This window comes from Colletotrichum karsti (genome assembly GCF_011947395.1).
Source record: "Colletotrichum karsti strain CkLH20 chromosome Unknown Scaffold10, whole genome shotgun sequence".
Lineage (NCBI taxonomy): Eukaryota > Fungi > Ascomycota > Sordariomycetes > Glomerellales > Glomerellaceae > Colletotrichum > Colletotrichum karsti.
In genome coordinates this window covers 226,196-240,945 of record NW_024065910.1, presented here as the reverse complement: position 1 = coordinate 240,945, position 14,750 = coordinate 226,196, and the positions used below count along the sequence as shown (strand labels likewise).

Genomic DNA, 14,750 nt, shown 5'->3' with positions numbered 1-14,750 from the left:
AAGGCATCTAAAGTGATAAAACATCCAGTTGGAGGGTATCCCTCTGCTGCGATACCCAGTAATATCACCACACAAATATGACTTCAGATACAACGCGCCTCCCATGCCCCAACAACTTCCTCCATCTCTTGTGTGACGCCCCAATGCTGAGACAAACTGTGCAAAAGGATTCTAATCGCGCTCAACTCATACACTAAGTTCCGAACAACCCACCCTGTGGTTCGCCCCTCACCAACGTTATTCAAGAACGCCAGAGTGTCAGTCGCTTGATCCGATGCCTGAGCGATGGATGTTTCTGAAGCGTCGTCCAACCCACACAGAATTACTGTACCCCAGTCCACAGAGGCGGGCACGATGATCTTCGACACGCCCGGTAGGGCGAATGAGCTGTATGTGGTAGCAGCGGCGAACAAAGCCCCGGGAAGACATGTATCGTGAATAATCCCAAGCGGCACTTCAGACGCAATCTTATGGATCTCGAGGGCATGCAACAGACACTTTCGTGCGCGCAAACCTCGCGTCCATTTGTCTGGGTCGATGCGGCTAGGTTCCTCTCGCTTCTTGCCACCGAATATGTGTTGGGTGATGTTGTAGTGGTAGCACATTCTCCGTGCTCCACGCGCCGTACTCACAACGAGGTCGAGACATACGGCATGCCACCGCAGAAGACCGATGGTCTTGTCTGCCGCGGTTAAGCCTGTGCTTTGTGATATGTGTCGACGAAGAGTGACCATGGCTTTCACGGCGGCGAGCTTCTGAGCGGCCTCGGCGCCCCTCGTCGTGCGTTCGAAGTCGGTGGTGAGTGAGGCCAGGATCTCCAAGACTATTCGAATATTGAGTAGCCCAGGTAGGCAGTACACCGGGTTAGACTGGCTCCCTTCGGAGGCCAGCAACTGGTGCAGATCTGAGAACCGCTCAGGTCTCGGGCTGTGGTTCCTATCGCGAACAGTCATGACGTGGATCCAGTTGTCGACAGTATCAGCAGCGAAAGCTTCCTCGTCGGCAGACAGTGGCAGAGAATTAGTTGCTGACCAAGTGTTGACGAGGTTTCCGCTGAACTGTGATACCACACCGTCGATGACGCAGAGGCCGAGCAGTGTTCTCAGCTGGGTCTCTCTCGCCGCCCATGATCTCCAAGCCTGCATCTTCACTTCGATTGGGTCATGAAGCTGGGGCACTGGTTGTCGGCTTGGAACAACGTCATACATGCCGCAGTATTGTGCCCAGTGCATGCTGAGACCGTAGAATGTCTGGCTTGTCATTCGCAATGTTCGGTTCTGGCAGATACGACTTAGTAACGTGAACATAGACTGACAAGGGCGAGTTTCCTTCAAGCCAACTCACCCTGGAAAGAGCTGCGTAGATCTGGCTGAGAAGTGCAGTGAGAACTAATTCGACGCCGCTACAAGCATCGTGTTCCCTCTTATGACCCGTCATCTCGGGCCACGACGTGGCAATGGCGGTGTATGCAAGCCTCCATAGAGCCTCACCCTATTTCCTATTGATTAATCACTTTGGATACTGAGACGCCTTGCATCAGTCGATGTCTTACCTTGACAGTCGCATCCTCCGCTCCAAGAAACAGCGACCCAAGTGCGATTGCGTTAAGCAGCAAAGGGGCGGAGCAATCTCGATACACAAACGTTGGTCTATGGATGATTGGAAGTATTGGTACAAATTTGGTGAAGAACATGTGCAGACTGCTGTCCAGGAAGCGTGGAGTTAAGTCGGAGAGCTCTACGTGGGACGTGACATTGAAAAGCTAGATGGCAGCACCACTCCATCAGCCATATGTCTTCACCGGAACCACACGCAACTACCGAAGCTTACCGTGTTAGTCAAAAGACCATTGATGGTTTGAACAGCTCTATGACCATCTTCAGCTGTGGCGAGCTCATCTCCGTCGGTTGTGCTGCTTAAACCAGCTGATGGTGCGTCATGAGGGCCGGGAGGAAAGGACGCCGGGATGAGTCCAGGCATAGAATGATCCCAATTGATTCCATCTGCCGACATCAAGCTTTGGAACAACTCCTCCGAGTCTGGCCATAGGAGAGACGAAGAAGCGACATGCTGGGGATTACCATTGCCGGCGTTTGGATCCACGCCGACATCAAGTGCTTGAACTCCTTGAGGGGCAATAGCTGATGCTGGATGGTTGCCGCCTTGCACTTGAAGGGGCTGAAGAGATGCAGTCTGAGTTGAAGGCCCACTGGAGATATCACGAGATTTGGCAGGTTGGTTGTGTCCTTTGACGTGCCTGTTCAGTACGTCTCCACGCGAAAAGCTCCTGTCGCATATCGCGCATTTGAAGGGCCTTGAGCCAGTGTCTTCAATCGAGATTAGACTCCGGACGAGTAAGGAACATCAGGAAAACCCTGCGGCAACGCGATTCTTTCTTTGCATGCGGCACTCACGGGCTCTTTCGTGTCTCTGGAATACGATTCAGCCACCGGCGTTGAGTGTGATGTGATGTCTTGAGAGACCATACCTTGAGATGCTCCTTCTTTGTGAACCGCCGCCGACAGTAGGAACACTCGAAATTAGCGGCGCTGGCAACGTCTCGCGATTCGTCAGCCATTGGATTGGGTCATCTGTGCTTCCCACATGTATGCCGCTGGGTAATTTCGGATGTGTTGATGGACAGAAGACTTTTTCCCCAGCTTCCCCGCAAACCCCGCGAGAAGTCTGCGCAGCAATTGCCGACTGCGAAGTGGTGAGGTGTTGTGCCGGGGTTGACAAGGGTATCCTTTTCCCACCGCCAGACATGGATATCAGATTCACCCACTTCCACCCATGCTTCAATTTCCCACTTCACCCACACCGTCTTTCTCCACTCCGAGGTACGGTTACTGTTGCCTTCCCGACCCAGAACTGCGATTTCACGTCAAGTCACATCGTTCATCAGCATTGCCAACGACGAGCAGTTCAGCCCCAATGGCAGTGTGGTTGTCATCCGATTGGAGGGTATAGTTGCCGTCCGGAATCTGACTCGCGAAAGCGTGCGGACATCAGAGCTTCGGTTGAACGTCTGTGGATAAGCTTTTTTGTTGTTGCGATCTAAGTGATACCCCGCTGCTGGCCTACTGACGTTGGCGTCACAGCTGGTACTCCTCTGAACTGTTGTCATGTAAGAGTTCTTCTGACGGATATTCTAGCTAAACAAATGATCCAAGCCAGTGAAAGAGCTATCAAGCAATATTTCTATGGAAATTACTAATTCGCTGAAGCTCTAAAAGTCTACTGAGTTTCTTCTCAGTGTCATCCTCATTGAACGAACCTCATCGGGCAACTGATAATTCCTAGCTCTGGCATTCTTGAGAATTGCAGCTCGCCGTCCACCTCAAAGTCTTTGGTACTTCGCAGAATGACGCGAAGAACGATGTCGAGAGCCCTGGGTAATAGTCAACACCGTGATCGAGTGACGTGGTTGATCCGTCATGACAACTCACAATCTCGCAAGGGGCATTCCAGCACACCGGTGCCTCCCTCTTCCGAACCCCATGTGTGCGGCGACGTTTTCCCTATTGAGAATAAACTCGTCGGGATTTTCAAAGACTTCCGGATCACGATTGGCGGCCGTATAGCACAAGGTTATTGGTTCTTTGGGGTGTATTGTCTTGCCGTGTAGTTGAACATCTTTCGAAGTCGTCCGCGCAAACCCTCTGTACGGGCTGTAGAGTCTTAGGAACTCTTCTAAGGCGGCGGGGATCAGGCTTTCATCTTCTCTGAGCTTCCTTTGCAAGTCTTTATCCTTCGAAAGATGAAGACATATTGACCCGATGAGAATCGGAGGAGCGACGACGCCAACAACCAAGGACTGGCGAAGGCAACCGCTAATACATAGTCAGAAATGATGTATATCGTAACAGGAAAGAGACCTACATGAGATGCTCTTCGCTTAGTGGGTTTCCCTGCGCATCCTTTTCTAACAGCAACGAAGACGCTGGATCTTCCTCTGGATCCCTGGGATGAACGCGACGATCCGCTAAGAGATTCTGAGCAATGTCATACATCTTCTTCGAGTTTGCTGTTACGGTTTCTCCATCTTGCATTCTCCATGCGTTGAGCCAACTGGCTGCTGTCACGGCCAGCTTAGGCGCCACGTCTGGTTCAAGGTTCAGCCATTCCGACTCCATGCGGGCAACGAAGTTGGCGGCAAACTCAGCGCTGATATCTCCTCGACCACGGAGCAGTAACGGAGCGAGTTCTGCCTCTGCATGCTTTTGGAGCGGCTCTCTCAGGCGTCTCAATCGAGCCGGCTTGACTGTGCGTTCCAGCGCGGTCCGGAAAGGAGTATGAGCGGGCGCATCAAAGTTCAGAGGTGGTCGGCGTATGCCCCTAGGATCACTTGGAACCACCGCCTTGACGCTCGAGATGTAGGTTTCAGAATCCATGGCTGCTCTCTTCACATCCTCGTAACGGGTGAGTAGCCAGTATCCGCCATACTGACTGGTGTGGATGACAGGACATTGCTTCCGAAGAAAGCGATACTCTTCGTAAATTTGAGCTGGATCGTTGCTGACAACTGCGGCTGACTTGTCGATATCAAACGGCGCCCCATCTTGTTGGGGATAGTGGTCTGTGGCTGCTGTAGCCATATTGCGGTTGAAACTTCTGGGCAGCCAATAATGTCTGCAGTGAAACAAAGTTGAAAACTTTCGGCGCCGTGTTGCGGTGAAAAGAGTGGTAAAATGTCGACAGGTTGACAGAAACGCGGAGCCAGCGAACATACCAGGTTACTTGGAGCTTGGAATCCGCTGTCTTGGCTCCATAGCAGATAATTGACACTCTCGTCGACACCTTAACGACTGCCGCTATGGTCTTTGTTTGCTTGTTGTAAGGAGATAAGGGCATTGGGGTCACATGGAGTGCTTACACCCTCGTGGGTGCGGTGGCCTAGTGTGTGGGGAAGTGGGTGGCTCAAGACAGGTGATGTGGGAAAATGTGTGCGTAGCCATGAACTACATACCGGAAAACGCAAGTGCAAGGGTTGATAGAATATCCATATAGTAAAATCTGGAGGCTAGCGTTGGAGAAGTCTGGGGATAATCTGGGGTTGGGAAGAATACAAATTGAATTTTGATGAAAGCGTTTGATCTGGCTTCCATCTATCATCCCCGTAGCCGCACTCCCAACACGACAATCTCAAGACCGCATCTCAGAACAGTTATACACACATTATTAGACGATCAAGTGCAAACTGATCAACATGAGTCGGCCGATACCCCATGACAAGGGAGACATCGACCCTGAGCATCTCGAAATCGTGCAGAATGATGTTGCCCACCTGCATCCAACTCATTACCGGCCGGTAGATGACGACGAGAAGAGACTTGATAGGAAGGTCAATCTAAAACTGGACTTCATCGTCGTTAGTCTTTTGGCTATTGAGTTTATTGTTAGTCCCTCCAGAGTCGTCTCACATTGTACACTACTATCAAGTAAGGCGTCGCTAACCCCGACCAGTTTTGCGGCATCGATAAGACGAATGTTGGCTTCGTTGCCACCAGTTCCTTCGTCAAAGATGCTAATCTCTCACCCGATGACATTCCCAACTCACTCTCACTGTTCTCGGCCACCTACGTTCCTCTTCAGCCGTTCATGGTCATTCTCGCCCGTCGAGTCGGTGTGAAATACTTCTTGGGCCTGCAACTCATCGCATGGGGCGGCCTCTGCATGTGCCACGCGGCAATACGAGGCAGTGGAAGTCTCATAGCTCTTCGTCTCTTGATCGGCGCCGCCGAGTCTGGCTTCACGCAGATTGGCATGTACTACATGTCTACCCTCTACCCGAAGTATGACGTGGGCTTCAGAGTCGGCATGTTCACCGGGATGTATTCCGTGGCGGGTGCTTTCGCCGGTGTCCTTGCTTACGGCTTGCTCAGAATCAGCTCAAACAGCATTCATGGCTGGCAGGTTGTGTTTCTTTTCGAAGGCGCTGTAACTGTTTTGCTGGGTATTCTCACGTTTTTCGTTCTCCCGAAGAACCTCTCAAACGCCTGGTTTTTGACGCCTGAAGAGCGCGCTCATGCCATTCGTCGCATGGAGATCGATCTTGCCGGCACGCAAGAAGAGGGCGACATTGGAAGCACTGCCGTCGTCAAACGAGATTTCATTGACGTGGCCAAGGACTGGAAGAAGCTTATGGTGATTGTGTGTAACATCACCACGGTTCTTCCAGTAACAGCATTCACGACATTCTTGCCCTTGATCGTTCAAGGCATGGGATACTCAGGGATCCAGGCAACGCTGATGAGTGTGCCTCCATTCGTGGTGTAAGTTTTGTGTCTCCCTGATGAGTCGCTGGTATCAAGGCGTTTGAGAACACAGCTAACCGTGCATGCAGTGGCACCGTTGGTCTACTGGTCATTGTGTGGCTCAGTGACCACTTCAAAGAGCGGTCGCTGCACACAGTTGGCGGTATGTGTCTCGGTATTGTAGGGTGCATAGTCATGGCTACCTCTACAAACACCCAGCTTCGCTATGGCTTCGCCCATGTGTGCATGGCCGGAGTATTTGTTGGGGGTCCGCTCCTGGCTGTGTGGCTGGCTGGAAACACCCCTTGGAAGGGGACGAGAAGTGTCGTGATGGGCATCAACGGATGGTCAAACATTGCCGGTGTAATTGCTGGACAGATTTTCAAGAGCAAATATGCTCCTAGATGTGAGTTGTTTCGCCACGTAACTCGGGCATGTTTCTAGTTTTGCTAACAAATTCGCAGACGAAGTCCCGCTGATCATCACCATGATCATCATGGCTTGTGGTATCTGCGGACTTGTTTTTCTCAAATACATGTATAAGTTGGAAAATAAGAGGAGGGCTACAGAGATTGCAACGTGGGATGAGACGCAGTTTGCTGCTGAGGCAACGTCCAAAGAAAGGAGAGGCGATCAAAGACGCACCTTCATGTATGGTTCATAATAAGGGAGTGCTTCTTGCGCCCACAGGATGAGGGAATCATTCACTTCTATTCTTATTATGCCTGTTCATACTCTATAAATTCATCCCGAATGAAAGGTGACATGTCGGCTGGGAGCTGTCATCATCGCCGGGGGATGCGGGGACCAGCTGTAGCAGATATCAGTGAGGGAAACGGGAGACTACATACCGATGCACCAGAGAGACTCGGTCCACGCCATAGATAGTAATTTAATGTTCTTTTCGCCGACTCTGCACTTGCAAGGCCTATCAAATCCTTTTTCTCAAATCAATAAATGCATCCCGCCGCTTCGATGCATTAGCCGCCTCCACCTCTTCAACCCAGCTAATCAGAGGAGAGGTTGATGGCAGTAAGCACACATCACCAGGCTCTATGAGCGAGCGTCTGTGCTATATTTGTCCCCCTTTTCCGTCATATCCAGGCCAGCCTGGAGAATCGAATGGTTGAGGCTTCTGTCCATCCATATCAAATGTCAAACTCGGCGCACGTCGCACCACCCGACCCGGTCAACATCTCCGGGTCAACAACGTTCATCTACCACGAAGAAGACATCGACATGGACAGCACAGCTTAAACATCATATTCGCGCGCATATTTACCGCCAATTGAACATAGAACGAGACACTGACAGAGAAGCTCGTAAAGCGCTGCGCGACACGACAGCATAAAGCATAGATGAAGTGAAAGTATCTAGTAAATATGTTTTAATCAACTGTCCACCTAGACACTGATAAAACTCTCGAATTAGCCGGAATTTGTACATAGAAAACATCTAAATGCTTGATCGGAACGTCAATTATTATACTGAAAGAAACCTTTTGCCATTCCCACCAACTCCCAAGCCTCCTCAAGATCATTTGTCTCGGGTAGTCGTCGTCTCGGCGCCAAGTTCAACGAGTGGCACCTGAGGGCGTTGCTCGATGCCATCTAATTCGGTGACTGTGTGCAAGTTGTTCATGCCCCCGCCGGAGTAATGATTTGGGAGCCTTGGGGAGTATCCGCTCAGTGAGCTCACGTTACTGTCGGTATAGGTTGACAAACGATGGTCGTCCTGGCTGTTGGGAGACCCGGGGTGCTTCATGTAGGGCGACGCTGGTGAGTTGCCGTCGTAGTATGAGACGGGATGAGCGGCCGGTGCGTAGGATGCTGCGAAAGTTAGCCGGTCGGTCCAGAAAGCCGCGACCGAAGAAGACTTACTGCCCGAGTCATAGTGGGGGACGTTTGACTCCCACTCTGGCGCGCGCCTCTCCTTGCGCTTCCTCGCGTGCCAACCGCACCTCCAGATAATCATCAGAATGACCCCGACGACGACGGCACATCCAATGGCGATGCCCACAATAGCTCCCGTAGACAGGCCGCTGCTTCCGCCGGATTCGGTGCTCATAAAAGCCGCGGCATTGGTGCTGTTACTGCTCAGAACCGCCGGACCAAGTTTATCTTCCGGGCATCGGCCGCCAAATGCCTTACAGGCGTCCTGAGAGCAGCATCCCATGAAGGTCCTCGACTTGTTCGCATCATTCTGGCATGTATAGAATTGCTGGCTGCGGTCATCCACCGAGGTTCGGTCGCAGTCCTGGTTGAGAATGTCTTTGTAACTGCCGGGGCCGAAGGCCGACAGCCTCAAGTCCTCCTTCGGGCACTTTCCGTCTCTGACACACGGGTCTGACGCACAGCATCCGAGGAACTGTGTTGGCTTACCCTCGCAGATGTAGAACTCGGAGTCGTCGTCGCACTGAAGCCCCAGTTTCGCCTTGACCTTGTCCGACATGGTACTGGTGATTCTTGACGCGTTCTAGAGATGGGTCCCTTCTGCCCCGGATTTGCGTCAGATTCGCGGCGGCGATGATGGGCATACAAATAACCTCGACGTAGGTAACAAGTGTACCTCTCCCAGTAAGACATGTGTGTGGCCGTATATAATAGTGGCCAAGGGCGCCCACACCCGGAATGCCACCAAGCTCGAGCAGCTGATGTGATCCCTTGGCTGGCTGGGGATCATTTGACGAGCCGGGCTCGATGAGGCTCTGATAAGCCAATTCGGAATGGACCGTCAGCTACGCTGCAGGCAGACGGGTAGCTGGCCCTCCCTTCGTATTCAAGAATGAGCCAATATTGCATTTCTCAGCACACAGCCTCTGAGGGTGCGTCTTGGAGAAGCAGGCTAGCTTGGCAGGTCTAGGAAAACGACGCCCGCCAAGATTTAGCTTACCCTCCGTGGGGAGTCTTCGAATGTCAGCCGTATCTGCTGCTCCAGCCTGCTTGGGAGACGAGCGAGTGCGGGAGAACCGAGAAATTAAAACTGGCCAACACGAGGCAAAGGTGTGTCTGTTTGTGATGAACGTAGTGATATGTGACGTGGAATTGGGATATTCTCGTTCCGGGGTCGCAACGAAAGCCAATAATACACCGTGGGCCGACATTTTCATGGCCACCACTACCGGCTACAGCCGGCGTTCTTAGTTCAGCAATTCGTTTGTGCGGCTGGTGATGTGACTGCGCCGTGCAGCGTGCTTGCATCGTCATCTGCGGACTTGATGGGTGTCCAGGTAAGATTCCGAGACTAACCCTCCCAGTTTGCTAAAAATACAAAACAATCCTTCTCCTCATCGCTGCAGCCCGGAAGGCAAGTGCTTCAGAATTTTGTTGAGCCTAGACTCAGGCGATGCGGGAATAGAATTCTCTGTCGGTCTCGGTACCAGAATTCGAGTACCTTCTGCAGAATCATCAGGCAGGCATTCCCACGCTTGTATCAGATTAGGATCAGGCTAGCCCACAGCGCAGCAAATGCGGATGCGCGAGGCAACAACGAATGGTAGATGTGTCGAGGACTCCAGTGTTGGTTTTGTCAAGCCGATTTCAAGACAGTGTTTGATGTTGGCTGCCTGTCGAGACAGATTTCAGGCTGCAAGACCTCATATTGTGGTAGGTATTCCACTGATTCGCGTTGTCGTGATTAGCTAAGCTATGTTCTCTCTTCCCCGGATTATCTATACTACTGTTAAATGAAGTCGAACAAGGCTGCCTCATGGAAATACCCGTGGACATGTACGACCAGTCCCTGAGTATGTGTGCAAAGTACCCAGTACCAGGCCACAATCGTCCAACAGAACGCACCTGATGTGCCAAGGAGGCATCGATCACTTGATTTGACTAACAAAGTATCAAAAGCCGCGCGAGATTTTCTAGTGCTAGTGCGCAAACTTTGAACGACTTGTCTTTGGGTTAGCACTCTGTGCTTGGGACAGAACGATCCAGTCGACTAAGCAGGCGTCAAAGGCATGGACTAGATATACGAGATATTCTGGCTCACCTTAATTGCTGCTTGTTAAAACAATGCCAAAAAGGTTTTGACATTGACAGGTGTGCAGGATGACAGCAGAGCGGAAGGGGCGGTGGGGTTCAATGTAGTTCGAGGGGCAACTTCGAATATGCATGCGACTCTTCAGCTTACATAGATTTCAAGAACCACAACTCGCACGACTGCCAGCTTACTTCATCGATGACAAGATGGTTTTTCCGCTGCAGATAGAACGTGTACACCGAACACCTTCATGATGACGCATGTTGGACCAGTGATTTGAACTCCGATCATTCAATGGTGTCATCGTTACATGTACTCCTTCGAGCAGCCTAATTGGAGTTTTCAGTGCGAGACTTTGCGAGGATGCGTCTTTACTACATCTAACGGGCATTCGCAAATCTAAGTAATGTCCTTAACGATACGCCTGGAATCATCCGGCGATTGGTATAGGCTGAGGTCAAGTCCCCGAGTTGGAGGAGGTAAATCATTGGCTGGTCATAAGATGCAGGTGGCCTTGGACCGACTTTTGTGCGGACATATGTAAGGGGTCACACAGGTGAAAGGCATGTCAAGCCCAACGGTATGAGTTCGGCAGAGAAAAAACTGGAGAATTTTGAGTCTTTGGACAAAAGTCTTAAAGGTCACCCACCCAAGCTAACGTTTGCGGAAAGAAACCATACTTTTTCGACAATGAATGGAAACAGGGAGAAGGGGGGAGTTTTGCTAAGTGCAAGGACTCAGAAAAAGCAGTGGTTCGTTTATGTCGCTTTTAGACAATGCAAAGATCTGGACGCCTGTAGTGAAACATTTCGTTTTCAGCTGTATAAGTTTCACAAACCTCAGTCCAGGCTCGGATCATGACAAAGGAGCGCTGACATGCCGAAACGAGTGAATGACACTCAAGCCAACTAGACTCACCGTAAAACACATAAGAATATAAACTGCGTTGTTCGCAAAGTCTCGAAGGTTGATCCCCTCACTCTTCAGTTTCTCATTGCGAGTATTGATGCCGTTGTTTGCAGCGTGGCGCCGACTCAGTAGTGGTTTGTAAAATGTTTACGTTATAAAGTCTCTTCGTTCTCATATTTGATTGCTTCGAAGGGCCTTTCTCTGGCATATCTCAGCATGGCATCGTCGTGGAAGACAATGAACCTGCTCATCTTACTCGCTATTCATGGCATTATAGCCGTCGTAGCCGCCAGCTCCGTCGAAGACTTCCTCAACATTGGGCCTGGATCTTACGAAAACATCACACAACAGGTCGAAGACTTCTGGGCAGGAGAACTGGCAAAGCGGCAACCGCTCGTCAAGGATACAGCAATTCGGCAAAAAACAAGGATCAACAAAGACGGCAAGATCGAACGATGTGGTGGTGTCTATTTTTGTGACCAAGACGACTTTCGAGGCAAGTGTTTTTGGGGATGCTATCCCGAGTATCATGAAATATTTCCCGACGGATGGTGGGTTGTCCACATCGTTTCTGTCGGACCGGACCCGGGCCTGAAAGTATACCTTTCCGGGTGAGTTTGGATCCGCTCAGAGCATTCCAATCGAGATGTCTAATTCATTTCTGTGAAGCGGCGAATGTGTTGTTCAGGGGCCTTGGGATAAGATTGATTACCCAGGCAAAAACCTCAAGGCGGAAGGTGGTCTAAGGAAACGCGTTGGGTGCTTCTATGTTGGTTACGAGCCCACGCTGGCTGGTTAAGGGTTCAGCCCAGGCACTTCTTCAAATGACATTGAATGAAGTATCACGGCTCGAAATTCGAACTTCACGTCTAGTACAGTCGCTAATGAATCAAAACGCCGGCGCTATCTATCGCCCCCATTCGATTTAGATATTGCATGGGTTTCGTGAAGACTCCGACTCTTCCGTCATTCTGGGACGTTTGTGTTGCTGATCAGACTTTGTGACGTTGAGAGACCATGCTGAACGGCCGCCAAATTATGCGTAGAATTTTATTGGATAGAGAAGAAACTACAGGTTGGTTATTGATGATCCAGTCAGCATCGAAATGAGTGCAGCGGCGGGGCGGAGCGGCGTGCACGGATATCGTCCGGTTATTGTGGGTCAATAGGACCCACTCCTTCCGGTCCCGTTCCGATTGCGGCCGGTTCAACCCAGGAAGCGGTGTTTCCCAGGAGAAGCAGAAAAACGCAGCATCAAGTGGGAGTCAGAACCGCAATATTATCACAAAATTGATCTTAATTTCGGGCACGTCTGTTTCGCAACAGAGCGCCGAAAGTCAACTGCTGAACTCCTGCGACGCAACTGAAATAGAGCCAGGCATCCACCTCATTCTGTCTTGAACCAAACTTTGTTGGCCAGCTTGTGATTTCACTCCATTTACCTAGGTACGAGGCCCTCATGACCCGATGCAATTTTGGCGCCTGCAAAGGGTCAACAACAACAAATGCAATGCTCTGCGCAATATAATGCAGCCACCCACCATTATTGTTCCGCCTATTGCGCAAAGTGGCACGACTCGAGAGACATGACCTCGACTGGCCCAGTCTGCCAGCCCTGTTGCTTGCCGTCAACGAGAGCCAAACAATTCTGGTTTGAATCCCTGCCCATTCCATCCCCTGTCGGCGTTAACGTGTTGCGGTGTGGCTTACATGGGTATTGACTTGGCCAGGTCATCATCGCCAACCAGGGCCACGGCCAGCCAAGTGAACATGACGTCATTTTTCCTTTTGCCCCCGCCAAGATGATGATGGCCTCGAATGAGGTCAATGACTGAGATGCTGTTGGAGCTGTAAGCTTGGAATTTCGCGCTGGAAGATTACTTGGATCTCCAAGAGACTTCTGATAAAGATCAGATATGTCTCTGCGAGAAGTACGCTGAAGTTTTGCCGGTTCCATCCGATCACTTCTCTGCAACTACACCGATCACGATTCACACAAGGATCATCCCCACGACCAGTACCTTATTTCACCCACACGTAGACGGGTTCCTGCATCACAATGGGACAAATAAGTCGCATACTTCTATCTTCATTAGCGGCTACGTCGGCTATTGCACAGTCCGATCTCAGCTCAAAACGCGGTCTCGCCTACCAAGGTGACGACCATGAGGCCGACGCGCAAATCCTTACCTCGGAGAAGTCATTGATCAGCTGGTACTACACCTGGTCGACATGGCCGGCTCAAAAATTAAACAACTCCATCGCATTCGTCCCGCTCATTCACGGCGTTGACGAGGCGGAAGATTCTACTCTCAAGTCACGTCTCAACAACCTTCCCGAGTCATCCACCCGCCTCTTGGCCTTCAACGAGCCAGACGGCGACACGGGGTCTGGCGGCAGCAGCATTGACCCGGAGGACGCCGCGAAGGCCTACATCGAGCACATCGTCCCGCTCAGGGACTCGGACTCCCGCAAGTGGGAGATCAGCCACCCTGTCGTCACCGGCTCGCCGCAGGGTCTCGAGTGGCTGCGCAAGTTCAACGAGTCGTGCTACGACATCGACGACAACGGATGCCCCGCCGACTTCGTCGCCGTGCACTGGTACGGCGACGCCGTCGGCCTTCAGAACTGGCTCGGGTCTCTGCGGGACTTTTACAACGAGACCTCGTCGGATCTCAAGTTCTGGGTCACTGAGATGGCGTTGCCGCAGCAGGATTCGGACGCCACTCTGGCCATGATGAATCAGAGTCTCACGTTCCTTGATGATGCCGACTATGTCGAAGGCTATGCGTGGTTCGGCGCTTTCCGCAAGGACGAGGCGAATGGCTGGACAGGCAAGAGCGTCTCTCTGTTTGACGGCGACGGAGGCCTGACGGAACTCGGTGCCCTTTACTTGGGTGGTGATGAGCGAGGCTTCGAGGAAGGTCAGAAGGGCGAGGGCAGCTTCGCCAGTTCTTTGACTCCTACCGGACTGTTGCTCTGGGTCGCCATGCTGACTGCTACCGCGGCTGCGTGGTAAGACTGGTGGCATGGGCGCCACCCATCAAGAGGTGAAGAATAGAGGGGACACATAAACCTCGTCGCCAATGCGCTGGTCGCATGGGATTGATTTCACGATCAAGAATGATACCTACTAGATATTTCTCATGTTATGGACGATTATGTAGCGAGCATTATACCATCAATCAACAGATACCAAATTTGATCGAAATCGGTCCTCAAAGTTGCAGATATGTTGGTGAATGTGTATGCAGACACAAGGTTTCCTTGCACGGAGTTCTAGACCCGTTTTCCACCTCCGGGTTCACCCTCCGTGTCTTCCGGCCGGGTGGATCACGATGTGGGGCCATACCCGGGATGAAGCGGCTCGGATTTCATCTGATTTGATTGGGTGTCGGCAGATTTGGGTTTCGATGAGGCCCGTTGCTTCTCGGGGTTAGGAGAGATCCACGGCCGGGCTCGTCTTCGCTGAAAGCCGAACGCAATTCAACCTCGTTGACACTGAATCTCTTCAGCATATAAGTAGAGACAAGTTTTATAAAGGACGAGAAATCTCGAATTAAGGTACTCTAACATTTCCTTCATTGAATCCGCATCTCA

General features: G+C 51.4%; 4 protein-coding genes across 4 annotated transcripts; 2 read left to right on the top strand and 2 right to left on the bottom strand.

Moving 5' to 3' along the window:
- Positions 1 to 83: 83 nt before the first annotated feature.
- On the bottom strand, positions 84 to 4,598 carry CkaCkLH20_03934 (cytochrome P450; the record flags this gene model as incomplete). Its single annotated transcript, XM_038886653.1, has 6 exons — positions 84 to 156; positions 214 to 1,277; positions 1,345 to 1,402; positions 3,278 to 3,391; positions 3,450 to 3,833; positions 3,883 to 4,598. 6 exons carry the CDS (start codon positions 4,596 to 4,598, stop codon positions 84 to 86), a joined length of 2,409 nt encoding a protein of 802 aa, XP_038747903.1.
- A 611-nt stretch (positions 4,599 to 5,209) lies between these two features.
- On the top strand, positions 5,210 to 6,921 carry CkaCkLH20_03933 (allantoate transport protein; the record flags this gene model as incomplete). The annotated part of the gene is made up of 4 exons (XM_038886652.1): positions 5,210 to 5,398; positions 5,467 to 6,275; positions 6,347 to 6,663; positions 6,722 to 6,921. The coding sequence occupies 4 exons, from the start codon at positions 5,210 to 5,212 to the stop codon at positions 6,919 to 6,921; spliced, it is 1,515 nt and encodes a 504-aa protein (XP_038747902.1).
- An 872-nt stretch (positions 6,922 to 7,793) lies between these two features.
- Positions 7,794 to 8,708, bottom strand: CkaCkLH20_03932 (uncharacterized protein; the record flags this gene model as incomplete). Its single annotated transcript, XM_038886651.1, has 2 exons — positions 7,794 to 8,086; positions 8,138 to 8,708. The coding sequence occupies 2 exons, from the start codon at positions 8,706 to 8,708 to the stop codon at positions 7,794 to 7,796; spliced, it is 864 nt and encodes a 287-aa protein (XP_038747901.1).
- A 4,501-nt stretch (positions 8,709 to 13,209) lies between these two features.
- Positions 13,210 to 14,169, top strand: CkaCkLH20_03931 (uncharacterized protein; the record flags this gene model as incomplete). Its single annotated transcript, XM_038886650.1, has 1 exon — positions 13,210 to 14,169. The coding sequence occupies one exon, from the start codon at positions 13,210 to 13,212 to the stop codon at positions 14,167 to 14,169; it is 960 nt and encodes a 319-aa protein (XP_038747900.1).
- Between the last annotated feature and the right edge of the window lie 581 nt (positions 14,170 to 14,750).